This window comes from Caretta caretta, chromosome 7 (assembly GCF_965140235.1).
Source record: "Caretta caretta isolate rCarCar2 chromosome 7, rCarCar1.hap1, whole genome shotgun sequence".
Lineage (NCBI taxonomy): Eukaryota > Metazoa > Chordata > Testudines > Cheloniidae > Caretta > Caretta caretta.
The window spans coordinates 34,012,967-34,040,391 of record NC_134212.1 but is presented as its reverse complement, the minus strand read 5'-3'; the positions used below and the strand labels follow the sequence as shown (position 1 = coordinate 34,040,391).

Genomic DNA, 27,425 nt, shown 5'->3' with positions numbered 1-27,425 from the left:
GGGGTTGAGGAAGTTGTAGCAGAGGAGGGGAGACATGTTGGGGGTCTCTGTGTTTGGGAGAGGTGTGCATGTGGATGGGGCATGAGGGGGCTAGGGGTGTGACTGGATGTGTTGCCAGCAGAAGATGTGCCGGGGGCGGGGGCAGGATGCCTGGGTTCCGCTCCCAGCTCTGCCTCGCACTGGCTGTGTGATCGCAGGGGTGAGGGGGTAGGCATGTGGCGAGGTAGGTGAGGGTGTGCCACGCCCTGGCTGGCAGCGGAAGCCCCTTCCTCCCGCTATGATTGAGCCATGTCTGTTCCCTGCCTCTTAGCTCAGTCCCCCTGTGTCTGGGTCACGGGGGAGCTGTAACTTCTGCTCCAGCTGCCTGTGCGGTCCCCCCCGGCATGGCTGGGCCCCGGGGGCTCCAGCCAGCCGTGCCCCGCCGCGGAGCCGGGGGTCTGTCTCCGTGCGGGTGACCTGCGGAAGCGTCAGCCCGCCCGGCTAGCCAAGCGCTGCCCGGGGCCGGGCAGGACTGAGCAGAGCCTGGCACGGCTGGGGCAGAGCCGGGATCCCAATAGGGCCAGGGCAGGGGACCCCGCTGGCCGTGGGGGCCTAGCCCAGGCTCGCCCTGGGCGTGAGCAGCAGCCGCTGACCGTCACCTTGGCCTGGGGCCCGGAACAGAACGGGACCCGACGCTCATTAATATTCATAATTGGGGCGGGGCCCTCATGAATAACTCAGCAACGAGGTGGGGGAGGGGCTCAGGCCCCGCGGGCCAATGGGGAACCGCGCCGTAATGGCGGGGGCGGTGTGCGGGGTCAGGCTCGATCCAAGATGGCGGCGGCGCCGGAGAGGTGAGCGCTGGGGCCGGCGAGGGGACCCACTACCCAGAACCCCGAATCCCAACCGAGACCGCCCCCGCCCTCCTGCTCCCCACCGTCCCCGGTCCCCCGAGACCGACCCAGGCCCCCCAAACAGCCCCTCCCCCATTCTCCGCCCGGCCCAGGGACCCCCGCCAGATACCAGCTCCTCCCTAAGCCCCCTCCTCTTTGTTCCTGTCCCAGAGGCCCCCCCAATACCCTCTATTTGGCCACCCCCAGAGACCCCTCCAAACACCAGCCCCTTCCCACGCATCCCCAGCGCTCTGTGCTCAGCCCCCAGAAACCCTCCCTCAGATATTAGCTCTTGCCCCTTACCCCCAAACATCCTCCATTGGCCCCCAGCTCGCCTGCCCTGATCCCCTTTTCATACCAGCACCCGCAACCAAAACTCAGGCTGCCCCTTAGACACCAGCTCCATCCACTGGGGTCCAGCCAGAACCTGCTAACAGGGCCCAGGGAAGTTGGTTCAGAGCCTGGGCTGGCAATGCCTTGGAGCTGTCCGTTCCTGTCTGCTCCCTTGCCTCCTGGGGCGGGGTGAGGGGCTTTTAAGCTCCCAAAAATCTTTTTCCCTCCTCTCCCTGAGCCACCTCTGCCTTTTGCACCCACTGCTGCCCTAAAATCCCCTGTCGCAGTGGATGCTGGGGGCCAGCTGCGGCAGGGAGGGACTGTGGAGGCAGTAGCCCTGGGAGTGGGGGTCTGGGGGCATTGTTCCCCTCCCCAGGCTAATGGGAGGCATTAGCCCTGGTGTCAGGGGGCTCGATATTGGGGCTCCAGGTGTGTAGTGGGTCCGGGTAGGAACGGGTAGGCTCATGTGGCCAGAGCCCTTCCCTGGCCTGTACCTGTGCCAGTGCCCCTCAGTCCTGTCCTGCAGCCCCTGCTGTCCCAGCACTGGGCTCCTCATGCACGGTTCTGCTGGCGCCCTTCAGTCCAGACCCGCAGGGCTGTGAAACCCAGGTGCTGGTGGCAGAGGTTGAGCCTAGCCCGGCTAGCGCTGGGATTTGCCCTGGTGCATGGGGGAAGAGTTCATGCTCTAAGCGGGTGGCTGGCTGGCACTGAGCAGCAAGCCCCGTTCACATGGCCCTGCGGGCTGTGTTGCAAGCGCTTCCTGCAGGAAGCTGCCCTTCCCTCCCTCCACCCCACTGCATCAGGAGCTGCCCCTGCCAGGTAGAACCTCTCCCCACAGGCCCCTTCCCTGCATGTCAGAGGGGCCTGTGGGGCAGAGGGACCCAATAGCAGGCCCTTTAATGAGTCCCATGACTCATCTGGCTTACCTGGAGCATCTACCCTGGGAAGGGGAAACTAGGCTTCTCCCAAGGGTCTGGCAGGATGAGGGGGTCTGCCAGCCATATTTGCCCTGTCCTGAGTGCCAAGTGCCAGAGGTGGATGCCCCTAGGGCAGGACCTGTGCTGAACTGCCCCCTGAGACCCATGTAATGGGGGCAGTGCTGTCTCTCTCCTCCTGGCGCTGGAGTTAACTCTGATGCAGATGCATTAATCCCCTCCAAGCCCCATTTCCCCTCCCCTACCCCCCACACACAGGTGTTAACCCTAGCAAGGGACCAATGCTGTCCCTGGCTCAGGGCAGGTGCTGGAAACCCTGAAACCAGTGCTCCCCCTCTGGGAAACCCACATACAGGGGTGGGCAGGGCATTCCTCAGAGCTCGCCTTCGTCTGACCCCGGCTCTCTTCTAGGCTGGGGATGGCAGCTCTTGTCTGGATGGCCCTTTGCCTTGCTGCTGCCTTTGCTGTGGACAGGAGCAACTTCAAGACATGTGAGCAGAGCTCCTTCTGCAAGTGAGTAGTAGGGCAGAGGTGTGGGGCTGAATCAAGCAAAGGGGAACAGCGAGGGCTGGGAGGATCATGGCCCCCACGCAGGACCAGGAGCTGCTGCTCTCTGGCCTCTCCCCCTTGCACTGGCATCGGGTTTTCGTTGAGGTTGGGCTGTTGTGCAGCTCCCATGCTGGCTTCTCCCCGCAGCTCTCCCCAGGGCAGGGAGCAGAGACACAAACACGCTGCGCTGCTGCTGGGATCTGGAGAGAAGGGAGCCAGGCTGAGCTGCTTGCCTGGAGGCTGCACCTGCCGCTGGCTGCTCTAACCCTCCCCCCTGTCCCCAGGCGCCAGAGGAGTGTGAAGCCCGGGAGCTCCCCTTACCGGGCGCTGCTGGAGTCGCTCCAGCTCAGCCAGGACTCCATGAAACTGCAGCTTGTCAATGAAGTGAACAAGGTGAGGGGCCCAGCTTGGGGTGGGAGCTCGAGAGACCTGTGGCTAAGCCCTGAAATGCGGGTCCTGGGTGTGATGAGAGCAGAGGCTGGGAATCAGGATTTCTTGGCAGTGGTGGCGTCACACTGGAAGCTGTTCTGGTACTGCTCAGCAGCAGCAGCAATGTTGTAGTCGAGCCGTAAGGGGGCCTGGTCCCTGAGCCTCCATGCTGCTGCAGGACACTCTCACCCATGATGAGCAGCATGTTGCGTGATGGTCCTGCTGGGCCAGAGCAAGTGGCAGTGTCTAGCGCAGCCAGCAGAGGTACGTGAGCCTCACCCTCTGGGGCAGGGGCTCGACGGCGTCTTCTCTGGCCAGGTCACATGAGCTGCTGCATCTGGGCAGCTCAGTTCTGGGGCCAAGGTGTGTGTGTGTGCGGGGGGGATCTGTGTGCCCTGGAATGGGCAGGACGCAATGTGGGTGAGTCCGGGGGGGATGGCATTAGAGCTGGAGACTAAAGGCTGCCGAGGCCATAGCTGGTTACTGAGCAGGAACTAGGGTGGCCGGATGAGCTGCGGTGGAGAGGTTGGCAGGAACCTTGTTGGAAAGGACTCAAGCAGGGTAACCCTAGAGCAGCCAGGACACGCAGCCAGACCTCTCTGGAGTCCCCGGGATGTCCCTCAGTTCAGTTCCCTCCAGTCGGCATGGGCTTGGCACCCCCGCACTATAAATGTGTGTGTGTGTGTGTCTGGATATGTTGTTTTTAATCCAGACACGTCACTTCGGATAAGGTACCCGGCCCCAGCCAGGCCTGGTTTAGCCATGGATTGCAGCACTAGATGTTCAGAATACAACTAAAATGTGAATTCATTTAATAATTCCTGTGTAAGAAAATCAGTATTTTATTGGCATTATGGCACCTTCAGATTTAGGACTAACTACTGCTCCTGGGTTCTGTCTCTAGCTCTGGGAGAGAAGTGGGGTCTAATGAGGCAAGGAGGCCGGGAGCTAGGACTCCTGGGTTCTATTCCCAGTGTTGGGAGGGGAGTGGGGGCAGTGGGTTGGAGCAGGAGGGCTGAGAGCCAGGACACCTAAGTTCTGTTCCCAGCAATGCCCTTCCCCCCTCTGCACAGCAGGATGATGCACGGCTCCCCAGTTCTTCAAAGCGATTCCCAGGGTTCCCTCTGGCCAGGAAGGCTGGCATGTTCCCTGGTGGAGGATGCTGGGGGAGGGGAGGCCTTGGGACTGGTGTGAGGCTGACACTAATTCTCCCCAGGTCCCACTCCTGCTGGAGCTGTGTGGGCTGCAGGGGAACATGACGCGCATCAAGATCAATGAACTGAGTCCGCTGCGCCCACGCTACGAGGTGCCCGATGTGCTGGTGCGCGACCCACCCACCACCTGGTAAGAGGCCTGGCAGGGAGGGGGCCCCCTTTGCTGTGCTTGGGGGAGTTGTGGGGCTAACAGCGGGGGACCCTTGGGCCTGCTCTTCCAGCTGTGCTCACTGGGTAAGCAGATGAGGGGGGATGGGCAGGGGGTCTTCCAATGGCTCTTGCCCTGCAGCCTAGTTGTGTCCTCCATCCATATCTCTGTCCTCCATCCCCTCTCTGCTGCCCCCCAGGCTGGCAGTGACGGGCCGGGATGAGAATAGCGTGGAGCTCTCGCTGGGCGACTCTGGACACAAGCTGATCCTGACAGGGAAGCCATTCCGCATGGACCTGCTGCAGGGGCGGGAGCTGGTGCTGAGCGTCAACCCCCGCGGGCTGCTGCACTTTGAGCACCTGCGGCACCAGAAGGACTCGTGAGTACCAGGGGGAGGGGAGCTCTGGGCCCGTCCAGCCCGTATCTCTGGCAGCTGTGAGTGCCTCCTCGCAGGTGGGGCTGTGTCCCTGAGAGCCACCGGGGTTCTGATCCCTGAGGGGTGACCAGCTCCCATTCAGCTTAGCGTGCTCAGTCCAAGCCTCTCCCGGCAGGGGCGTGTAGGGGGCTGGGCCAGAGCGCTGGCTGCAGGGGGAGCTCCCAGCTACTCCAGCCCTGGCCTCTCCCAGCATGGGGGCGCTATAGTGAGGCATGGTCCATGTTCAAGCTCTTGGGGAACAGCCCAAACCCCTCAATTTCTTCCCTCTGGAGACCATGGTTGGGGGCTGGTTCCCAGGGCTGGTCGCTGGGGGCTGAAGGGGACAGGGGCTGGGACCCGGCCCCTTGCTGTGACTCTGTTAGGAGGCACAGCTGGTAGGGGGAGCAGTCCCTGCTGCATCTGTTGTGCTCCTGGGGGCGCAGGGCCTGGTGAGGGGCAGATGAAGGGGGGGGCGGGGATCTCTGTGTCTGGAATTCCATGCACTGACTCTCGCTGTTTCTGTTTTGTTGATTGTGCCTCCCCCGGCCCCAGTTTCTCGGATAAAGTTAGTAGCTCGGTCGGTAGCTTGTGGGATAAGATCAAGAGCCTTTTCCATAGGTAAATCCACAGCTTCTGCTACTGTCTCTGACCCCCACAACCCGCCCGTAGCCGGGGGCTGTAGTACTACAGCTGGGGAGCCCTGGGGCAGATCCCTTCCTCCTCCCCCACCATGTCTAGATTTGGGGAGCCCTGGGGCTGATGCTTCCCCCTCCTCTAGTCCCAAGGGGGTGGTGTTCACCCCCTGCCTCATTGGCCAGGGAGTCGCTCCCTCCGAGCACTCCCCAGACCCTCAGTGATTTAATCCCTGCCCCAGTGGCAGGCTGTGCCAGGCAGGCAAGACACACCCAGGGAGGGAGCTGGTAGGTGCATGGGACCCCCTAGCTGCTCAGGGCAGGGGCCTGCCTGGGTAGCCACCTGCAGAGCTATGGGAGGGTGACATGGGGGCTGTGTGGACTTGGACAGGTAGAATCTGTTTGTGGGTTGTTTTCTCCCAAGGGGCCAGGTTGGGGAAGGGCTTTGTCCCCCTGGGGGCCAGGCAGGGCAGTGGGGTGGGGGAGGGAGGGGCCGTGTCTCCTGGGGAAGGAAGGAATGGGGATCAGGTGGGGAGATGGGCTGTGCCCTGCCCCAGAGGCCATGCAGGGGGAGTGGCTGGTGCAGGGACAGGTGAGCCGAGCCCAGCCCTGCCCCCCTCAGACTGAATCCAACCTTCCAGTGAAAGCTGGCAGGGAAGGGGCTGCCCTGGGGCTGCGAGACACCTGGCACTGTCCTCCCCCACAGTGGTATTGTAGCCCCAATCTGAGACTCTGAACCCCCTTTACACCAGTCTCCGCCCCTCTCTCTCTGTAGCCACCCCAGGCCTGTAGCTCTGTAGGACCCTGCCGGTGGCTGAGATGCTTGCTCTCCCTTTGGGCGATGAGACCTGCTCCCGAGTGTGTTAGCATGGGGGACCCAAACCCCTGGACCGTGAAGCAGCAGGGGTGGGGGCAGCACCCTCCCTGGCATAGGGGAAGACTCTGCCCAGAGGAAAAGAGTCAGATCGGGGGGCTCCCTGCAGAGTCTGGGAGCATCTGGGCTGGGCTGTCCCCTCTCGCCCCCTGTCCCCGCTAACCTGTTGCCAGCCTGTGTGTGAGTGGTTCCTGCTTCTAGAGACTAATGGTACCTGCCTGCCCTGGAGATGCTGCTGTGCCCAGCTTGGGGTGATCCCTGGCGCTGCCGTGCCCTGGTGGTGCCCGGGGCAGGTGCTGAGCCGGCTGTTCTTCCCTCTGCCTTTTTCAGGGAGGAGCCAAAGGAGCCAGCCCCGGAGGGCGAGGCAGCGGGGAAGGAGCCAGAGCCAGCTGTGCCTGGGGACGAGGAGTCCAGTGAGAAGAGCACAAAGGTGTGTGCGAGAGAAGGGGACTTGTGTGGAGCAGGGAATGGGGGCCCTGTGCAGAGACTTGGGGGGCTGTGGTGGGGAGGACTTGTATGCAGGCAGGTGTAGACCCTCTGTGGGAGTGGGGTAGCTGAGCAGCAGCTGTGTGGAAAGGCATGTAGAGGCCTTGTCTGCTGTGCCCCGTGCATGTGGGGCCTGGCCTGCTCCCCCAGAAGGGTGCCCCGTGCCTGTGAATGGGGGCTTGGGGCCTGCTCATCCCTGCAGCTCCCTTGTCTAACTTCCATCCCTCTCAGTCAGAGGAGGTGCCGGACAGACCGGACCGGGCTGAAGAGGAGCTGGGTTCCTGGGAAGAGACATTCAAGACCCACACAGACAGCAAGCCCAATGGTGAGAGCCATCCTGACCCCACCACACGGGGTTGGACAGGCTCATTGCTCCAGTCTGGAGCAGACGGGTTACTGGGCTGGATGGGCTCATTGTTCTGATTGGGAGGTGGGGGGCAGGGGGAGATTTAACTGGGCTAGATGGGTCCATTGCTCTGATCCAAGAGGGGTAGGGTTACTGGGCTAGATGGGTCCATTGCTCTGATCCAAGAGGGGTAGGGATACTGGGCTAGATGGGTCCATTGCTCTGATCCAAGAGGGGTAGGGATACTGGGCTAGATGGGTCCATTGCTCTGATCCAAGAGGGGTAGGGATACTGGGCTAGATGGGTCCATTGCTCTGATCCAAGAGGGGTAGGGATACTGGACTAGATGGGTCCATTGCTCTGATCCAAGAGGGGTAGGGATACTGGGCTAGATGGGCCCGTTGCTCTGACCTGGAGCTGGGGGGTTGCTGGGCTGGACAGGCCGATTGGTTGTGGGGAGGACCAGTGCCCCTGCCTACCTTGCCCCCTAGAGCCTTTTGCTGTGGTGTCACTGGCAGTGGGAGTGTTGCTGGACCCCAGCCTGCACAGCAAGCGTGGGGGCACGGTGCTGGGGCGAGGAGGCCCCTTTCTGGGCAGGTCCTGGCGGTGCCGTGCTGCCCTGGACCCCACGGGCTGCTGAGAGCTACAGCGTTATCACAACCCCTTCATTCCAGGGCCGACCTCGGTGGGGCTGGATTTCTCACTGCCTGGCTTTGAGCACGTCTATGGGATCCCGGAGCACGCCGACCACCTGCGCCTGCGCACCACCGAGTGAGGAGGGGGCCCGTTGGCGCTGCAGGGGGGTTCTGTGCCTGTCTGGGCCCATGGGGGATGCGGGGTGCTGCCTCTGTTGGGGCTGAGGGGAGGCTGAGGGACTATTGGGGGAGGGGGTGCTGTTCCTCTCAGGGGTGGGGAGGGGCGGGGCAGTGACCTGATGTGTCCCTGCAGGGGGGGTGACCCGTACCGCCTCTACAACCTGGACGTATTCCAATATGAGCTGTACAACCCCATGGCGCTGTATGGCTCCGTGCCGCTTCTGCTGGCCCACAACACCCAGCGCACCCTGGGCATCTTCTGGCTCAATGCCGCCGAGACCTGGGTTGACATCAGCTCCAACACAGCTGGCAAGGTACGAGGGCACTGGTTCCTGCTGGGCTGGCAGGGCGGGGTTCAGAAATCGTCTGCTGGGGGGCTGGCTCTGGAGGGGATAGTGTGTGTCTGTGGGGGGGGGGGGGGGCACAACTCTGTGTGGAGGTAGTTCCAAGTGGGGGGGGAAGGAAGCTGGCTCCAGTGGGGTACTGAGGGGTCTGTGTGGGGACGGGGGCTGGCTCTGGGTGGAGGGCAGTGAGGAGGTTGGAGGGGGACAGTGGGGGAGCAGGTACTCCCCTCCCCCCCATTGCTGACGGCTCCCCCTGCAGACACTGTTTGGGAAGATGCTGGATTACATGCAGGGGGGTGGCGAAACCCCCCAGACCGACGTGCGCTGGATGTCGGAGAGCGGCATCATCGATGTCTTTCTGCTGCTGGGGCCTGCGCCCACTGATGTCTTCAGGCAGTACACAGCCCTGACGGGTACAGGCCTGGGGGTGGGGGGGGTTACCCAGCCCTGACGGGTGGGGAGAGGGGGATACATGGCCCTGGTGGGTATAGGAGAAGAGGAGAGTTTACTTGGCCCTGATGGGGACAGAGAAGCGGGGATGGGGTTATGTGACCCTGACGGGTCCAGGTGGGGAGGGCTGGGTCAGGCCAGGCTAGGGAGTCGCTGCACAGCCCTGTCAGCAGGGCTGGGTGCGAGGGGAAGGTGGCCCCACGGGAGGGTGGGGTGCCCATGTATTGGTTCCTATTTCCCCCAGGTACACAGGCCCTGCCCCCGCTCTTTGCCGTGGCCTATCATCAGAGCCGCTGGAACTACAACGATGAGGATGACGTGGCTGCCGTGGACGCCGGCTTCGACGTGCACGACATCCCCTGCGATGTCATCTGGCTGGACATCGAGCACACCGATGGCAAGCGCTACTTCACCTGGGACCCCAACAAGTTCCCCCAGCCCCGCAACATGCTGGGGCGCCTGGCCACCAAGAGACGCAAAGTGAGAGCCCCGCCGGCGCCCGCCCACCTGACTTCTCCAGTGCCTGCCCACCAGTGGCGCCCCCCCTCCCGACACGACTTCTCCAGCGCCTGCCCATCAACGCACCCCCCCCAACCTGACTTCTCTGATGCCTGCCCACCAACATCCCACCGACCTGACCCTGCCCCGCCAGCGCCTGCCCACCAATGCCCCACCGACCTGACCCCACCGGCACTCTCCCGACCCAACTTCTCTGGCCCCCACCCAGTAAGGCGCCCGCCCCCTCCACCTGACAACCCCCCCAACCCGACTTCTTCGGCGCCCACCCACCAATGGCCCCCTCCCCGACCCCGCCAGCGCCCACCTGCACTCCCCGATCCTACTTCCCTGGGGACCTCAGTCGGTTCCCCCAGCCCTACAGCGTCCTGAGCCAAGAGATAGAAGGGAAGATGTCCCCACCACCTCGAGACACTGGGGCAGCTGCCGGCCGGAGGCCACGTGAGGCCCCTGCAGGGGTACATAGCCATAAGCCCAGCCCCGAATGGCAAGGAATGCCCTGCCCTGCCTGACCCCCCCCTTGGACTGTGGGGGTACCCGGTTCAAGTCTCTGACCCCTCCCCCCAGATGGTGTCCATCGTGGACCCACACATCAAGGTGGACAGCGGGTATCAGGTCCACAACGAGATCCGCTCCCGTGGCTTCTATGTCAAGACCAAGGATGGCAGTGACTATGAAGGCTGGTGCTGGCCAGGTGAGCTGGGGGTGCTGTTGGGATGGGGGGCAGGGCTGTGGCCCGGGACAGGGTGGGGGTGGGGCTGGCCAGGAGCAGGTGCCAGGCAGAGTGCTAGGCGTGGAGCCCCTGGCGTGTCACTAATCCTCCCCTTCTGCCCCCCCAGGCTCGGCTGGCTACCCCGACTTCACCAACCCTGAGATGCGCGCCTGGTGGGCCAGCATGTTCTCCTACGACCACTACGAGGTAGGGTGGAAGTGGGGCTACGGGCGGGGAGTGGAGCTGTGGGGTGAGCTGTCCCCACACTCGGGTTGGGGGGCCAGCATTGAGCTGTCCCTTGACTCAGCAGCTTTTCCCAGGTGGGGCAGGAGGACTGTGGTGCTACCTGTGTCTCATTGCCCCCCATCCCCAGGCCTCCATGGAGAACTTGTACATTTGGAACGACATGAATGAGCCATCTGTGTTCAACGGCCCCGAGGTGACCATGTACAAAGACGCCCTGCACCAGGGCGGCTGGGAGCACCGTGACCTGCACAACCTCTACGGCTTCTATGTGGTAAGGGGGCGGGGAGTCCTTGGGGGGCACTGCCACCTGCACAACCTTCTATGTGGTGTGGGGAGGCACCAGGAGTGTTGGGAGCTCAAGAGCCTTCAGACCTTTGCGGGGGAGGGTTGGCCCATGGCTCAGGGGGATGGGGAAGTCACCCCCGTGGTGGGATCCCAATGAGGAGGGTTCCCAGTGGGGGAAGAGTGTCACTCACCTGGGGTTGGGGATTGCAGCCCCATGGTAGGCTCCCAGGGGGGTGGGGTTGCCTCAAGGAGTGTGGAGGTCCCAGTTGGGGAAAGGTGTTGGCAGACTCTGCCAATTACCCTCACAAGGTCTCTCTTTTCCCTCTGGCAGCAAATGGCGACAGCACAGGGACTGGAGCAGCGTTCGGGGGGCCTTGAGCGCCCCTTCGTGCTGAGCCGTGCCTTCTTTGCCGGCTCCCAGCGCTATGGTGAGTGGGTGGGGGGAGCTCTGCCCCCCAGTGCCCTTGTGGGGGTAGTGGAGAGGCTGTGATGGTTTTCAGGGGACCCAGGACTGAGACTGTGAGCTAGGATAACGGAGACAAAAGGATCCCACATAAACCAGAAGCAGCACCCACTTTCTTGAGACACGTTGCAGGCTGATCTGGCGAAAGCCCTTTCCACTCACCCCGAATATCATTTGCAGCCTTTCAACCAAGGCTGGTTGTGATCCTGTTTTCATGAATGTGATTGCACTGCCCAATTGCTTCCTATGTGCAGGAGAAAGGGGGGGCTTTTTGCCACCTTTTTATCCCCCAAATTTCCTTGTCTGTCCCCAGGGACACCCCGTGGCAGTGTGCCACCTCCCTGTTGATTTCATATCCCTCCCCCCTCTCGACTTCATAGGCAATCGGCGTGTCTGCAGCATTGGCTTACAATGCTCCATTTACATGCCACCCAAACGCCAGGTGAACGCATACCTGGCGTCGTGGGAAGCTGTTGGGCAGCTCTGCCTGGGTATCATCTGGCAGACTGCATGGTCAGTCTCCGCAGGTACCTCACGTCGTATCTCCAAACGTTTCACACCAATAGCCATGACCAGCCTGAGCCTAGCTTTCGTTTAAGACTTGGCATGAGCGTTTTTGTTGCACCAGACTGCACATCCCATGATCGGGGGAGTCTTGTAAACCCCTTGCCAGTTGGGGGCACAGGGGGACTGCTCTGTCCTCACCCCTTTGTCTGGTGCCCACCCCTTTGCAGGCGCGGTGTGGACGGGGGACAATGCGGCCGAGTGGGACCACATGAAGATCTCCATCCCCATGTGCCTGAGCCTGGCCCTGGTGGGCATCTCCTTCTGTGGAGGTGTGTGTGTGCATGGGGCGCAGCTGTCTGTGGGCAGGGCTGGCCTTGGCTGCTCTCCTTCCAGGCTGTGGCTGGGGGTTAGGGGTTGGCAGGACAGGGAGATGGGGGGCAGTTGGGGGTCAGACTGGTCACTCCTACCTTGGCACTGTCTCTCAGTGGGTTGGGGGCCTGAGGGGCTTAGGGTCAAGCTTTCACCTCTGGTGCTGGACGGGGCAGGGGAGTGTTGGGGTTAGACCGGGCTCTCTCTCCACAGCCCCATCCATCTCTTAGGGGGCAGGAGGAAGGTTGATGGGGGACATTGGGGCCTGGGGTCAGGCTGGGCACTTACCTCGTCCCTCTCTGTCCTGCTGCAGCTGATGTGGGTGGCTTTTTCAAGAGCCCAGATGCGGAGCTGCTGGTGCGCTGGTACCAGGTTGGCGCCTACCAGCCCTTCTACCGGGCCCATGCCCATCTGGACACTGTGCGGCGTGAGCCCTGGCTCTTTGGGGAGGAGAACAAGGCCCTGATCCGTGCCGCCATCCGCCAGCGCTATGCCCTGCTGCCCTACTGGTACACAACCTTCTACCACAGCTACCGCTCTGGCCAGCCTGTCATGAGGTGAGCAGAAGTTGGAGGATGGAGATCTTGGGGCACAGACATCGCTGGATAGTGGGGGATCTCTTGGGCTAGGTAGTTGGGGGGCTCTTGAGTCAGGGGCATGGCTGGGAATGGAGTGGGAGCACCACTGGAGACTGAGTGGGTGGGGCACTGCTGGTGAGCTCTTGGGGGGGGGGGGGGGGACTACTGGGGAAGGCATTGGGGACAGAGTGGGGGACCTCTTGGGGTGAGGGCATGGCTGGGGATGGAGTTGGGGGGAGGCGTTGCTGAGTAATGGGGTTGGCTCGGGGCAGGGGCACTGCTCATAACAGAGTGCAGGGGCTTGGGGGGGCTCGTGGAGGTCAGGGTGTGGTCCCCCTCATGCCCTGCTCTGTTCCAGGCCGCTCTGGGTGGAGTACTCTGATGACGTCACCACCTTCAGCATTGATGACCAGTTCCTGATCGGTGAGTGCCCAACCCATGGGGATCCCTGGCTGGGGGGTAGGTGCTGCCGTCCCCTCCCCCCCATGTCCTTACTGCTGCTGACCTTGCTGTGTCCTCCCCCCAGGTAACGCACTGCTGGTCCACCCAGTGACAGAGCAGGGCGCCCACGGCGTGCAGGTCTACCTGCCTGGCAAAGGAGAGGTGAGGAGGGAGGCGGCTCATTGTGGAAGGGCAGCGGGATGCTGAGAGCTGTGGGGCACTAGCTGTTGACACCCCCTGTAACCTCTCCTCTCTTGGCAGGTTTGGTATGATGTCCACTCCCACCAGAAGCACCATGCCCCCCAGACGCTTTATGTGCCTGTCACCATGAGCAGTGTGAGTCATGGGGGAGCATCCTCTTTCAGGAATGGGACATGGGGCCTTCCCTTCTAGGGGGCTCTGGCTCTGATCCAGCTCCAGGGTAGGGGGGTTGGCTGGCTTAGGGTGTGGGCAATGGGACACAGGGCCTTTCCCCTCCAGGGGCGTGGCTTTGATCCAGCCCCGGCTAGGGCCACTGACCAGTCATCTCCCTGCAGATCCCTGTGTACCAGCGAGGCGGGAGCATTGTGCCGCGGAAGGAGCGGGTACGCCGCTCATCAGACTGCATGTACCACGACCCCTACACGCTCTATGTGGCGCTTAGCCCCCAGGTGAGTGATGCAGGGCCCCAGGGTGGGGGTTTCCTAGTAACCCTGCCCCTATTTACCAGCTTCTGTCTCCACACAGGGTACAGCGGAAGGAGATCTTTTCATTGACGATGGGCACACATACAACTTCGAGATCAAGGCCCAGTACCTGCACCGCCACTTCAGCTTTGCCAGCAACACTCTGACAGCCAGGTACCCACGTGGTGCCGGCCTGGTACTGCTGCCATCCAACCCTGTCCCACCGTGATGGCTGGTACCCACGCTGCACCACCACAGGGCTGGCACCCCCTCTTCCCAAATGGCACAGTCCCTCCCAGACTGCCGGGTAACCTCCCTTCCCCCCACATACAGTGCTGGCCTAGCAGTGCTGCCCACCCTGGACAACCTGGTACCCCCATGACACTAGCCTGCCCCTGTTCCTTCCTACCACCATGCTGGTGCCAGCCCAGCTCTGCCCCCTATCCAGCAGCCTCTGACCCCCAGGCTCTGTCCCCTTTTCCAGATCGGCGGATTCCAAAGGCATCTTTGAGAGCCCAGCCTGGATTGAGCGGGTGGTGATCCTGGGAGCGGGGAAGCCAGCCGCCGTCTTCCTCAGACAGCCTGGTGAGTGGGGGCACAGGGCCAAGGGACCTTTGGGCTTCCTGGTCCAGTCATGGGGGATGGCAGTAAATGTCCTGTGGGGCTTGGGTCCAAGTTGGGGGGTGGGGGAGAGTGCTCCAGGGACCGCTCCTTTCTAATGGCTGCCCTGCCCCCTCCCCTCCTGCAGGCATGGCTGAGACACGCCTGGATTTCCAGCACGAGCCGGAGACCTCTGTCCTGACTCTGCGCAAACCTGGCGTCAACATCGGAGCCAACTGGAGCATCTCCCTGCGATAATGCCGTGCGGTGGGGGTGGAGGGGGGGGGCTTGGAGTGAAGGATGATGTTTCTTTTCTCCCCCCTTTCCCCCCCCAGGATACACTATGCCCAGGCAGGGCTGAGGCCTTGAGCCAGCAGTACCCCACCCTTCTCCCTGTGTCTCAGGGCTGGTCTCCCCTGTGAAGGGCAGACAGGGGAGTTCTGACACCACCACCCCACCCCCAGCCTTCCACAGTATAGGGGTGGCAGGGGCATGGGAGTACCTAGCCCCTACCACCCTTATCTTTCTCTGAGCTGCTTTATAGACTAATTTCTAGCAATATTTGCTCCTGGTTCTGAATGACAAATCCTTGGGCGAGGGACCAGGTTTGTGTGTTACAGCCCCACACCCCTTGCTGCTCAGAGGCCCCTTCTAGTAGGGGTGGGGGTGGGATGGACCGGGAGGGGAGGGGAGCAGCTGCCCAGTCACCAAGTTCTCCAGAACATTTAGGTGCCCCTGGCCGAACCGTGGGACCAAACACTGGCTGGCCTGATCCTTTGACACCCCCCTTCCTGTCCTAGACGGACTGATTCCCCTCACACAAGCTTCTGGCTTCCCTTTCTCTAGGGGTGGTCCCTCATCTAACTCAGCCTGTCCCCCAAGTAACACTGCTGGACCAGAAGCAAATCTTGGAATGTGTAGGTGCATAGAGCCTCCCTGCATCCCAATGCTGGTGGGGGAGGGCACTCCTACCTTCCTACAGCCCCTGCCCCTATCCCACGGTGGGGGGCAGGTGGTGCGCTGCCCCCACTGCTGGGAAGGGGAGGGTTCTGCTGTGTCAGGTGTGGATGACAGTGACTCACTGTCACTTGTATTTATAGTGGTGAGGGAGCAATGGATCATGTGGGGTTGGGGATCAGAGTCCAGACTGTGGGTAAGGGGAGGGTGGGGGGATGGGGGGAACTAGCTGTGCCTTGGCTCACAGTGAGACCCAGTGGGGCCTCTGAAGCTGCTAGGACTGGGCCCAAAGGCAGCCTCGACCCCTCTCCTGGCAGGAGAAGAGTGACACTGAGGGGTAATGGCGGGAGTGTTCGTCCCTACGCCCTCCCTCAGCTCTTGCAATGTTGCTGCCCCTGCCTTGACCCTCTCCAGGTGTCTGGGGGGGTAGCGTTCCTCATAGACTGGGCAGACCTGGCACTGGCATGTGTCTTTTTATTCCCAAACTGCCTCCTCCCCCGAGATGGATGGACAAAGGGAGCCAGGGGTGGCTGGCCCTGCAAGGGGTGAAGCAGTCATCAACTTCATGTTTTGATAAAAGATGAACAATAAAAAGAAAAAAAAGTGATGCTGTGGGCTTCTCTGCTGGGGCTGGGTGTGGGGGGGTCAGGAATAGCAATTGTCCCACCTCTGGTTGGCCCTGGGCCTGAAGGCTCAGTCCCCATCCACCCTGCTCCCGGGCCTGGGGCCTCAGGAACCCATCCTCCCCACACCGCCCCAGCTCTCCCTCCCCCCAGGCTGGGGCCTCAGGAACCCCTCCCCCATCAGCGTGGCCTCCCGCTATCATTCTGGCTCTGGCCACCCCTGGGATTGACAGGTGGGGACCCGCCCCGACATCCCGGCTGTGGCCGCTCCGAGGCTGGCAAAGGCCAGAGTCGCTGGCGGGGCGGTGCCTGTCCCCCTCCCCCGTCAGGCTCGGTCCGCTCGGGGAAGGGGGCCGGAGAGTAGGGACGCGGCGCCGCTTCTCGCTGGGGGCCGGTGATTGGCCGGGACTAAGAACCAAAGGGTTCTGGGATCCTGCAATTGTGGCCGGAAGTGGGGGAGCTGCTGAAGGACCGGACCGGAAGTGAGTTGCTGGGGGCGAAGGAGACCCGCGGGGCCCGATGCTGAGTGTGACCCGGAGCAGACAGGGGGCCGGACCGGAAGTGCCGGGGCCGGGTGCGGAGGAGGCTGCTGGGCGCTGAGACCCGCTCCCCACCCCCCGGGGCCGGCGCGGTGAGTAACCAGCTGCGGTCTCCGTGGCAACGGCAGCACGTTCCCTCCCCATGGCGCGGTCTCCATAGCAACGGTGGGACGTTCCTGCTCTAGTGGTGCGATCTCCCCGGGACGGCGCCGTGCCCCCTGCCGCCCCCCCGCCCCCATCCCCGTGGTGCGATCTCCCCGGGACGGCGCCGTGCCCCCTGCCGCCCCCCCGCCCCCATCCCCGTGGTGCGATCTCCCCGGGACGGCGCCGTGTCCCCTGCCTCCCCCCCATCCCCCTGGTGCGATCTCCCCGGGACGGCGCCGTGCCCCCTGCCGCCCCCCCACCCCCATCCCCGTGGTGCGATCTCCCCGGGACGGCGCCGTGTCCCCTGCCGCCCCCCCGCCCCCATCCCCCTGGTGCGATCTCCCCGGGACGGTGCTGTGTCCCCTGCCGCCCCCCCGCCCCCATCCCCCTGGTGCGATCTCCCCGGGACGGCGTCGTGCCCCCTGCCGCTCCCCCCATCCCCCTGGTGCGATCTCCCCGGGACGGCGTCGTGCCCCCTGCCGCTCCCCCCATCCCCCTGGTGCGATCTCCCCGGGACGGCGCCGTGCCCCCTGCCGCCCCCCCATCCCCGTGGTGCGATCTCCCCGGGACGGCGCCGTGCCCCCTGCCGCCCCCCCATCCCCGTGGTGCGATCTCCCCAGGATGGCGCCGTGTCCCCTGCCGCCCCCCCCCATCCCCGTGGTGCGATCTCCCCGGGACGGCACCGTGTCCCCTGCCCTCCCATCCTCATGGTGCGATCTCCCCAGGATAGTGCCATGTTCCCTGCCCCCAATCCCCATGGTGTGATCTCCACAGGAACTGTCCCATGTCCTACCCACCCCATGCCTGTGACGGGATCTGCCTGGGATGGTTCCACATTCTCCCAGTCCCCGTGGTGTAATCTCCCCGGGGTTGGTGCCGTGTCCCATGTCCAACTGCACATGTCTCTATGGTGCCATCTCCCGGGGACAGTGCCACATCTCCACCTCCCTGTCCAATAGTGCAATCTTCCCAGGGACAGGGCCAAGGCCTCCTGTCCTGGATCCACAGGTCTGGTTCTATGGCCCAAGCTTTGGAACAACCTCTGTGAGGAAACCCCTGCAGCGTGCCAGACCCAGCTCTTCTTCCAGGATAAGCCACTTGGTTTCTTGGTTTCACCACCTCCAAGGCTGGACCTCTGGTCCATCAACACCCTTGCTTCACACTGTGAGCGCCGGTCAGCCAGTGCAACTGGGATGGACCCCCTGCAGGAGGCTTGTACAATCTTAGGGAGCAATGTCCCACCTCAGATATCTGCGGGGGCACTCAGCCAGCATTGTAAAATAGAAACGTTTGTTAGTCTTGAGCTTCGCACAGAGAACAGAAAGTTACAGCATGGTGCATATTGGCCAGCCCAGAGCCTTATTCTGACCCCTCTTTTGTCCCCATTCAGGAGAGTCTCCAGCTTCCAGCAGCCCACACTTAACAACCCTCCACCTGGCCCCTCCTCAGTCCTCTGTTCCTGTTCCCCCACAGACATGGTTGGCTTCCTGCGGAGGGGAGGGCCATCCCTGGTCCTTAGTTGCTAGGTACCAAATGTCTGGGCAATGGAGTGACCATTGTCTTCTTGGACTCTCCAGGAATATGGCCCCATGCCCCTGACAGCATCAGTCACACCTGGGTCCCTGCAGAGAGTAAACAACCTTTTCCCAGCACCTACTTAACAATGCAGCATGCAGGGGAAACTGAGGCATGCACACACTATTCATACAAAATATTACAGAAAATTCCCACTCCATCTCACCCCCGTCCACTCTATCCCTGTGGCGCGATGTCCCCAGGGACAGTGCCATGTTCCCCACCACCACCCCCATCCACAGGGTGCAATCTCCCCAGGGATGGTGGCACGTCCCTCCCATCCCCGTGGCGCAATCTCCCCAGGGATGGTGGCACGTCTCTCCCATCCCCGTGGCGCAATCTCCCCAGGGATGGTGCCATGTCCCCCCATCCCTGTGGTGCAGTCTTCCAGGGACAATGCCATGTTTGCCCCCCATTCCCGTGGTGCAATCTCCCTCATTATGGGGTCACACTCTCCCCATCCCTGGGGACGGTGGCACATCCCCCATCTTCCCCCCCCCCCGCATCCCCGGGGTGTGATTTCCCTGGGGATGGTGCCATGTCCCCCTTTCCCCACAGTGGGCACAGTGGTTATGGTGGGGCTGAGATTTACATGGCTCCAAATCCTTATCCACTTCCTGCTGCATTGCCCAGCCTAAACTGAAGGCTCCTGTGAGGGCTGGGGGCCCAATCTTTCCAGGGGCTACCAAGAAACATGGTGAAAGCCCCACCTGCAGACATTCCCAGTGGTGACAGGTGCAGGAAGTCCAGGGTGGCCATGGTACAGAGATGGGGACTGCAGTGCGAGAGGTGCGTGTCCATGTGCCCAGCATTTCCTGGATGTGCTCACCATAGCAGTTCGGAGGCGGGGGGTGCTGCAGCAGGACACCCCCATAACCAGCCACTCCCTCCCCATCTCCCCAGGGGCCAGAGTGGCACCATGAAGGTGAAGCTGAAGAATGTGTTTGTCATTTACTTCCTAGTGTCGGTGATTGGGCTCATGTACGCATTGCTGCAGCTGGGTGAGTGCTGGGCTGAGCGCAACAGCTGTGGTGCTGGGGCTGAACTCAGAGCAGGTTTGTGGGCTCGGCCAGGAGCTGTTCTCGGTCCCCACCAGAGCACAGTGCCAACAGTCACTGGCCCCTGACCGTCCTCTCTCCCCCTAGTGAGACAGCCAGGCAGAGAGGGAGCCTGTCTGGGTACCAGTGCCAGCCCGTGTCCTACTGGGTACTAGCCCCTGCCCCAGCTCCAGTGGGCGTCTGCATAAAGAGCCAGGAGTTCACTCAGAGGTGTGGGGTCAGGGCTTGGACTGCGGGGAAGAGCACAGCCCCTGTCGCAGGAAACTCGGAGAGTCACAGGAATACTTGAGGCTCAGGGGGTGGATTAGGAGGGAGCATGCTGGTTTGGGAGAAGGGATGGGAGCCTGGTTGTTCCCTGACCAGGGCTGGGTCCAGCTGGGGAATCGTCCCCAGAGGAGATCGGGAGCCACGCAGCTCCCTGTTGAGAATGGATCTGTCTGGGAGCCCCGCTGCTCCCCAGTAGGGAGATAAAGAAGGACTGGGAACACCGTTACTCAGCGGATTTTAAGTCAGGCATGAACACTCTGGGGACCATGCGGTTGGGCCCAGTCTTCCCCTAGGGAGGGGTGGGCTAGCTGCGACCCAGAGGGTCTCCCTTCTCTGACTTGTCTGCCTCCTCCTCTGCCTGGCTCCAGGGCAGCCCTGTGACTGCTCTCAACACCTGAGATCGGCCAGTGACCTCATGCATGGCAAGGACAAGAAGATCTCCCAGCTGCTGAGTGAGGTGAAGCGGCTGCAGGCACGAGGAAGGGGCCCAGAGCTGGAGGGACAGGCACTGCCAATCATCTATGCCATTACACCCACCTATGCCAGGTGGGAGCTCTTGCTGGGGGAGCTGCAGGGGGCTTGGCCATGCTGGGAATAGGCTGGGCTTGGGGAGATGGGGGGCTCTGCTGGGGATAGGAAGAGTCTCCATGTGCTAGGAACAGAAATGACTCCAGTGCTGGATTCAGCAGCCTAAACCCAGCCGCAAGGAGAGCAGGAGCCTGCAGGTAGCAGGTTAGGGCCCTGTGGCTCCCACGGAACCCTCCAGCAGGCTCTGCTGCAGTGTTAGCAGCCAGGGGGCTGAAAGAGGCCCTGCTCCCCCTGGCCAACGCCAATCAGTGTTTATGGAAACACTCCAGTTGCTCCCAAACAGCTGGGGAAGCAACCTCTGCAGAACCTACTAAGCCATTTTGCTCAGGATCTAACTGTCCTGCCTCCTCCCAACCTCACCAGATGAGATCATGAGCGTGGGTTTACACACCTGCAGTTACCGTTGCCTTGCTGGGTTAAGACATGGCTGAGGGGAAGAATATCCCTCCAGCAGATAGAGCTGGTGTTAAACTCATTTGCGCCAGAGGAGCTGAGATTTCTCTAATGCCGAGAACTGGCAACTCCAGAAATGGATATTTCAATCCCCAAGAGGTGCTCCTTGGAACCCGACTGCTTCATCTCCGTTGGGAGGAACAGTCTAACTCCACTGCCTGCTCCCCCTTGCCCACCCCAGTCTGCCTCATCACCCTTTCCCTGAAGGCTGCTGCATGTCCTGGTTTCTCTCACACCACCACCTTCTCCAGCTGGTGTGCTTCTCTCTGGCTTCTCCCCCTTTATTGTTGCCCCCTCATTCTCCTGGCCAAGCTGGTGCGTTCCTCTATTGTTTTCCCTTCCCCCCAGGCTGAGCTGTTGCCTTTCTCTATTGTTTCCCCCTTCCTCCCCAGCTGGTATATTTCTCTATTGTTTCCCACTCCTCACCAGGCTGAGCAGGTGCATCTCTCTGTTGTTTCTCCTCCCGCAGGTTGGTGCAGAAGGCTGAGCTGGTGCGCATCTCGCAGACCTTTCTGCACGTGAAGAACTTCCACTGGATCGTGGTAGAGGACTCTCCAGTGAAGACCCAGCTGGTGTCGGAGCTGCTGGCCCAGAGCGGCCTGCGCTTCACCCACCTGCACACGGAGACACCCAAGGAGCACAAGCGCAAGGAGAGCGACCCCAACTGGCTGAAGCCCCGTGGTGTGGAGCAGCGTAACCTGGCCCTGCAGTGGCTGCGGGAGAACCGGGAGCTCAGTGAGGAGGGCGTGGTCTACTTTGCCGATGACGACAACACCTACAGCCTGCGCCTCTTCGATGAGGTGGGTGCTGTGCGCTTCGGGGGGAAGGAGTGGGGCACTGCGGAGGTGTGATGTGTGGGGTGACTGGGGAAGTGGGGGTGGCAGGTGTCACAGATCCATGTGATCGGTGCTTCGGGCCCAACTCTGGAACAGTCTCTAGGAGGAACCCCTTCAGTGTGCCGGTCCCGCTAGGGTCTCACCCTGGAGGAAGCATGAGCCACACGGTTTCACTGCCTCCTGAACCTGTTCCTTGGAGCCTCCAGCACTCCTGCTTCACACCATGAGTTTTGTTCACCGAGTCCAACTGAGACACCCCGATGGAGACTGGTACACTCCCCAGGGATTAATGCACCTCGCCAAGCATTTCAGTGACACTCACACAGTGTTAGTTCTCTGGAACACACCATAGGGAGTCCTTAGGTTAGCACAGAGAACACATGTCAAAGCACAGTCCAATCTGGTTAGCCCAAGGTCCAGCCAAGTTGTACTGAGCCCCTTAGTTCAAGCTCTCTCTGACCTCTGTCTGATCTCCTCTGTCTCCCCACATATCTCTTCAGTCTGGATCTGAGATCAGCCCCCCTGTTGGGAGGCAGGGAAGTCTATAGTTCTCTGGGCCACTTGGTTACCAGGTATCGATGCCCGGGCAATTGGATTTGCCATTGTCTTTTCACAGGCTCTACTTCTAAGGCCCAGACAGTTAGGTGACACCCACACCTCTGTCTCCTAGCCTGCCCCAAGGCCAAACAGTCCTGCCCTGCCCCTCTCCCCTTACCACCAGTGGGTAACGATGTAACATATAGGGGAAACTGAGGCGCACGCAAGCTTCATTAAAATATTACCAAAAATTCCCACTTTGTCACATCTCTTCCCTTTTTGAGACCAAGCTGAGCAGGGTCACTTAAACCAGTCACCTGGGGAAGTTCGAACCCACAAATGTTATCCAGAGATACTACAGCATCTTCCCCTTCTCCTTGGTAGCTGTCCCACCCGGCACTCTCGAGATTCTTATAGCACCGTTGCCATTCAGTCCAATTTATAGTTTCCAATACGCCGTTCCAAGCACTTTCCCATCCTTTCTTAGGTCTGGTCTGTTAGATGGCACCAGCAGGGTGCCCTGTTTTAACCCAAAACCTTGAGTTTAAAACTGGGGTGGGGTCCGGCCACTCCCTTGACCCCCTCATTGGCTGGGGATTGAGGAGGGCAATGAGCCCCTGTCCTCCAAGTGTCAGCTTGGTTGCAGCCAGGGGTGTCCTTATCCTAGGTTGGGGTAGGAAATGACCCCTGGATCATTTGGTCTTCGCCCAGTCATATCCCTGGGGCTGTGGTGTCCCAGGGTCTGGTGAGGCAGGCATGCAAGAGGCTCCTGCACATTGGTGTGTCTCAACCCCTGCGCTGTGTGATGCAAGAAGCATCTCTCCCCACTTGAGGTCAGTCTGTTGCCTTTACCCCCAGGACAGTCCTCTCACCCCCTGCTCCTGGTGGGCTGTGATTCAGGCTCTCTTGGTTAACAGAACGCATGTGGCCAGGGCCATCCTCCGATCAGGTGTCTGTTACCAGAAGCGGCCCCTTCACTGGGGCTTCTCTCCCCCTGGCCAGGGCAAACCTGTTTGGCCATCCCCCTGCCCTGCCTGTGTCTGCCCACACTCAGCTGGGATTTCAGCTGCCACAGGGCTCCACTCTGCCGCTACTTTCCCAGCGAGGGCAGGCTGGGAGCTTGCTCCCTTGGTCACAACATCAGGCACCAGGGAAGTTTCGCCTGAGCCAGTATGACTCACATCTCCCATGTGTAGCTGGCTGTGGCCATTCCCCTGCCCCACTCAGATCTGGCTTTATGGTTACAGACGGAAAGGTGTCCTGAGCTAACAGCCATTCCTTTGTGTTGCAAGCAAGGGGGGAAAACCCTCCTGCTCCCTGCCAGCCAAGCTATTTGCATTTTCACTGTCACCTCCAGTCTGAGCCTGTCCACTCGGGTGGTTCAAATCCTGGGCTGGTACAGAAACGGGCGGAATTTTGTCTTAAGGTGATACAGTCAGTCCCCAAAAGGATGTCAGAGCTGATATCCTGGAGACCAGCTACCCCGAGTCCTCCTGGGTCTGCACAGGAGTCAGAGCTAGACAAAAGGAACCTTAACCCAGCTGACACAGCCTTTCAGCATGTGATGGGTTGTACATGTGCTCTGACAAGGGCTCTCTGTCCCAGAATCTCTCTTCCGCAGGAACATCTTCCCAGTAACCAGCACCTTCTGCTCCCACTGGGGATCCCATGAGTCTGAGTCCACCAGAGTACCACAGGACACGTGTACAGTGCCTGGATCAGGAGCCCATCTGTCACCACCCCTGGTGCCCCCGAGGAGTTGGCTGTGTGGCTCCCGCTCAGAGCCTGAGCTACAAGGCGGGCTTCTTGGTTGGGCAGAGTGATGCAGCAAACTCTATTTCATCAAGCCTTGGCCATAGTGCCCACTTCTGTCCTGGTTTCCTACAGATATTACATCTCACGTCTCAGAGGTCCCTTGGAGGAGGTCTGCCCACATGGCTGCTCCCCCACTTTAGGTTTACCCGAGTCCCACTCCTGGGGTGCCTCCACTGGTTCCCTTTCCCAGGACCCATGCTTAGCCCAGTCCCCTTTGGGTCTCTCTTCATACCCAGACCTACCATCCACAAATTCATCGGCCAGCTGACCTGTGCTATGCAGGTCCTTCAGTTCCCTGTGCACTAGACACATTTTAAGCTCGTGAGGACAGATCTCAGAGTTCCTCCAACCCACCCAGGTTATACCAATCCTCCCGTGTAATGTCCCTGCACTCTTACCACACTTGTGGAGATAGTCTCCCATCAGGGTGGTGGCTTCCATGTAGGTCACACCCTGGGTCTTTTGCGCACCCCGAAACCTCCCTATAAGCCGCAGGTGTCAATTCAAACGTAAGCAGTAGAGCCTTTGTGAACTGTGCATAGTCCCCAGTATCAGCTCCATCCAAGTGGCTGAACGTCTCTATAGCTGTGGGCCCGAGTAAGGGATGAGACAGCGGAGCCAGTCTGCAGGGTCAACCTGGTTCAAATCGCAAGCCTTTTCAAAGGCAGCGAGACAGGCATCAATATCCCCGCCCCGTAAATTAGGGCAACAATTTGGTATCTATGATCCCTGCAGAATCAGCATCTTTCCCCATGTGCCCCTCTGCTTCTCCATATCCGGTTCCTGCTTTCGCTCCTTCTGCAGGTTCTTCCTCCTTGCTTCTCCCAGTCAACTGACTGGAGCTGAGTAGGAACAATCTGCTAGCGCCTTCACTCTCAGTGCCAAGTCCCACCACTTCAGATCTATCAGTGGGGAACCAGGTCGCAAAGACCACTGCTGCACGGGGAGCCAGATCTTGAGGCTGCCCTGTTGCTGCCTTTTTCACACTCACACCCTTGGATCTGGAACCTGCTTCTTGGAGCGATCATCCTTCTCCAGCCATGCAATCAGCTGCCCCTTGTTGAGCTTCCCAACGCTTAGCCCTCTTTGCCTGCACACATTTGCATTGCCTGTCTTAGGGAGCTGGTTACAGACCATTTAACTATCCTTGTTTACTGCTGCAAGTCACTTATTGCAAAATGCTACCGGTGCATTCAGCATCCCCCCACTAACACCACCTGTCATGGATCCACAAGGTCGGTGATACGGTTTCAGTTTAGGAAGAGTCTCTAGCAGGAACCCCTTCAGTGTGCCAGACCCCCTGGAGGCAGTGTAAGACACATGCCTTCCCTGCCTCGTGAAACTGGACCTCTGGGCCTCCGGCACTCCTGCTTCACCTTGTGAGCTCCATTCAGCGAGTCCAGCTGAGACAGACCCCCAGTGGAGACTAGTACACTCCCCAGGGATTAATGCACCTCCCCAAGCATTGGCAGTGACACTCACACAGTGTTGTCAAAAAACTTGGGTTTATTAGTCCTCTGGAACACACCATAGGGAGTCCTTAGGTTAGCACAGAGAACAGACGTTAAAGCACAGTCCAGTCTGGTTAGCCCAGGGCCCAGCCAAGCTGTAGTGAGCTCCTTGGTGCAAGCTCTCACTGACCCTCCATCTGATCTCCTCTGTCAGACTCCAGGTGAGAGCCCTGGCTGCCTCCAGCCACCCACTCTTGCCCCCCCCAATCTCTCCAGTCCTTGGATCTCAACCTGGGGGAACATTGCTCAGCCCCCCCCCGCCTCCTGCTGAGAGGCGTGGAAGTCTATAGATTTCTGCGAGGTTGATTGCTAGGAAGCAATGTCCAGACAATTGGATTTATCTGGTGTTTTTTGAGGTGTTCCACTAGTATGGGGATGGAGACCCAGACAGCAACATCCTCACCTCTGTCTCCTAGCCTGCCCTGAGAGCAAACAGTCTGACGTTCCCCCCCAGCCACCACTGGGTAACAATGCACTGTATAGGGGAAACGGAGACACTTACAGGTGTCATAAAAATATTACAAAAAATTCCCACTTTGTCACAGCAGGGCACTGGAGGCAGGGGGTGGGGTGAGGAGGAAGGGGGGGGTGGCAGGGCACTGGAGGCAGGGGGTGGGGTGATGGGGAAGGGGGGGTGGCAGGGCACTGGAGGCAGGGGGTGGGGTGAGGAGGAAGGGGGGGTGGCAGGGCGCTGGAGGCGGGGGGGGTGATGGGGAAGGGGGGGTGGCAGGGCGCTGGAGGCAGGGGGTGGGGTGATGGGGAAGGGAGTGGACGGCAGGGTGCTGGAGGCGGGGTGGGATGACGGGGAATGGGGGGATAGCTGGGCGCTGGAGGCAGGGGATGGGGGGAGCAGGAAGGCATTTGTCTCGCCTCTCCCATGTGGGGGGTCTCTTTCTGCTGCTGACACCCCTCTCTCTTCCCCACAGATCCGCTCCACCAAGCGTGTCTCCGTTTGGCCTGTGGGGCTGGTGGGTGGCCTGCGCTTTGAGCGCCCCCTGGTGGAGAAGGGCAGGGTGGTGGGCTTCTACACAGCCTGGAAGCCCAACCGGCCCTTCCCCATGGACATGGCCGGCTTCGCTATTGCTCTGCAGCTGCTGCTGGCCAATCGCGAGGCCCGGTTTGACTTGCTGGCTGAGCGTGGCTACCTGGAGAGCAGCCTGCTGCAGTCACTGGTCTCCATCGAAGAGCTGGAGCCCCGAGCTGACAACTGCACTAAGGTGAGGAGCGGGGCTGGGAGCCAGGACTCCTGGGTTTTATCTGTGTTGTTGGGAGCGCAGTGGGTCGAGTGGTTAGGGCAGGGGGTCAAGACTCCTGGGTTCTACCCATGGTGCTGGGAGCGCAGTAGGTCGAGTGGGTTAGGGCAGGAGGTCAGGATTCCTGGGTTCCATTCCTGGCTGGGAGTGGGGAATGTGAAATTTTGCCTCTAAGCAGGATGGTCCCAGGTGTCTTCAGTCCCCCAGCTGTGGTGACTGGCTGGGGGTGCTGGTTGGGGGAGGGGCGCAGTCTGGGGGGATCTCTCTGGACCCCACCTCTGTCCTGCACTCTTCCATTGCAGGTTCTGGTCTGGCACACGCGGTCGGAGAAGCCCAAAATGAAGCAGGAGGAGCTGCTGCAGAAGCAGGGCCTGGGCTCTGACCCAAGCATCGAGGTGTGAGTGGCACCTGGAGCCACGGTACAGGGAGGCCCGTTTGGGGAGCTGGCCCAGAACCCAGGACAGGATCAGGGCGGCTGCCAGAGCAATGGACTTGGGGACTGAACGCCCCAGACTGCTTTATTTATTGTGACGTTCAGGGGCCCTGCCCTCAGCCCCCACCCCACTGGCGGAGCAGCCTCTATTCCAGCATCTCCAGTGCTGCTGCTCCCTGCTGAGGGAGCCCCCCCGAGCCCAACATCCTGAGCTGCTACTGCCTGGAAGTCAGACCCTGCCCCCAGAGAGGCAGCTGCTCCAGGACACCCCCCCCCCCCAGGACCTCTTCCCCCTGCCCAGCATCTCAGTGTGCAGATCTAGGGGACCCTAGCCCCGCTGCATGGCGCCTGAGGATGGCAGCTCTGGTCCTGCCCTGCTGGGCAGGGCTCCTAAAGGCAGTGGAGCTGTGAGTGAGTGTGACACTATGTTCCTGCCCACACCCACCCCACTCAGCAATGGGTTGGGATCCCCTCCCCAGCTTCAGGGAGCCCTGTGTGTCCATTTTGTGTGTGTGGCTGTTGCATGAACGTGGTGGCTGTTACAGCAATAAGCATGTTATATCCTCAATAAAGCGCCCATCCCCCACTATCCTGGCTGTCTCTCTGCCCCTC

At 61.0% G+C, this 27,425-nt stretch overlaps 2 protein-coding genes across 12 annotated transcripts; both read left to right on the top strand.

Annotated features, from left to right (window-relative positions):
- The first annotated feature begins 758 nt into the window (after positions 1–758).
- On the top strand, positions 759–15,788 carry GANAB (glucosidase II alpha subunit). 2 transcript variants are annotated; one of them, XM_075130492.1, is made up of 25 exons: positions 759–833; positions 2,552–2,653; positions 2,974–3,082; positions 4,335–4,462; positions 4,680–4,859; positions 5,448–5,513; positions 6,732–6,831; positions 7,119–7,212; positions 7,908–8,004; positions 8,182–8,362; positions 8,652–8,805; positions 9,087–9,322; positions 9,926–10,052; positions 10,198–10,277; positions 10,444–10,587; positions 10,933–11,029; positions 11,799–11,900; positions 12,254–12,497; positions 12,877–12,941; positions 13,045–13,121; positions 13,221–13,295; positions 13,496–13,609; positions 13,686–13,798; positions 14,109–14,209; positions 14,373–15,788. In XM_075130492.1, the coding sequence occupies exons 1-25, from the start codon at positions 814–816 to the stop codon at positions 14,480–14,482; spliced, it is 2,916 nt and encodes a 971-aa protein (XP_074986593.1). In that variant the 5' UTR covers positions 759–813; the 3' UTR covers positions 14,483–15,788. The 2 variants fall into 2 exon arrangements, with proteins under 2 accessions (XP_074986593.1, XP_074986594.1); XM_075130493.1 differs by lacking the exon at positions 5,448–5,513 and having other exon boundaries at positions 760–833.
- A 473-nt stretch (positions 15,789–16,261) lies between these two features.
- B3GAT3 (beta-1,3-glucuronyltransferase 3) lies at positions 16,262–27,402 on the top strand. Of its 10 annotated transcripts, none has more exons than XM_075130485.1 (6): positions 16,262–16,435; positions 17,878–18,013; positions 18,966–19,117; positions 19,756–19,933; positions 20,898–21,228; positions 26,054–27,402. In XM_075130485.1, the coding sequence occupies exons 3-6, from the start codon at positions 18,982–18,984 to the stop codon at positions 26,552–26,554; spliced, it is 1,146 nt and encodes a 381-aa protein (XP_074986586.1). In that variant the 5' UTR covers positions 16,262–16,435; positions 17,878–18,013; positions 18,966–18,981; the 3' UTR covers positions 26,555–27,402. The 10 variants fall into 10 exon arrangements, with proteins under 10 accessions (XP_074986586.1, XP_074986585.1, XP_074986590.1 ...); XM_075130489.1 differs by having other exon boundaries at positions 16,263–16,435; positions 19,025–19,117; XM_075130490.1 differs by having other exon boundaries at positions 16,266–16,435; positions 19,025–19,063.
- The last annotated feature ends 23 nt before the right edge of the window (positions 27,403–27,425 follow it).

Excerpts from the sequence above, each read along its gene's own strand:
- GANAB (XM_075130492.1), top strand. The coding sequence starts at position 814 with ATGGCGGCGGCGCCGGAGAG. Across the intron at positions 10,278-10,443 it reads TCTCCTACGACCACTACGAG|GCCTCCATGGAGAACTTGTA; the intron begins GTAGGGTGGAAG and ends CCCCATCCCCAG. Across the intron at positions 14,210-14,372 it reads CGTCTTCCTCAGACAGCCTG|GCATGGCTGAGACACGCCTG; the intron begins GTGAGTGGGGGC and ends CCCCTCCTGCAG.
- B3GAT3 (XM_075130482.1), top strand. The coding sequence starts at position 18,757 with ATGGTGAAAGCCCCACCTGCAGACATTCCCAGTGGTGACAGGTGCAGG. Across the intron at positions 18,852-18,965 it reads TGGGGACTGCAGTGCGAGAG|GGGCCAGAGTGGCACCATGA; the intron begins GTGCGTGTCCAT and ends CCATCTCCCCAG. Across the intron at positions 19,934-20,897 it reads ATTACACCCACCTATGCCAG|GTTGGTGCAGAAGGCTGAGC; the intron begins GTGGGAGCTCTT and ends CTCCTCCCGCAG.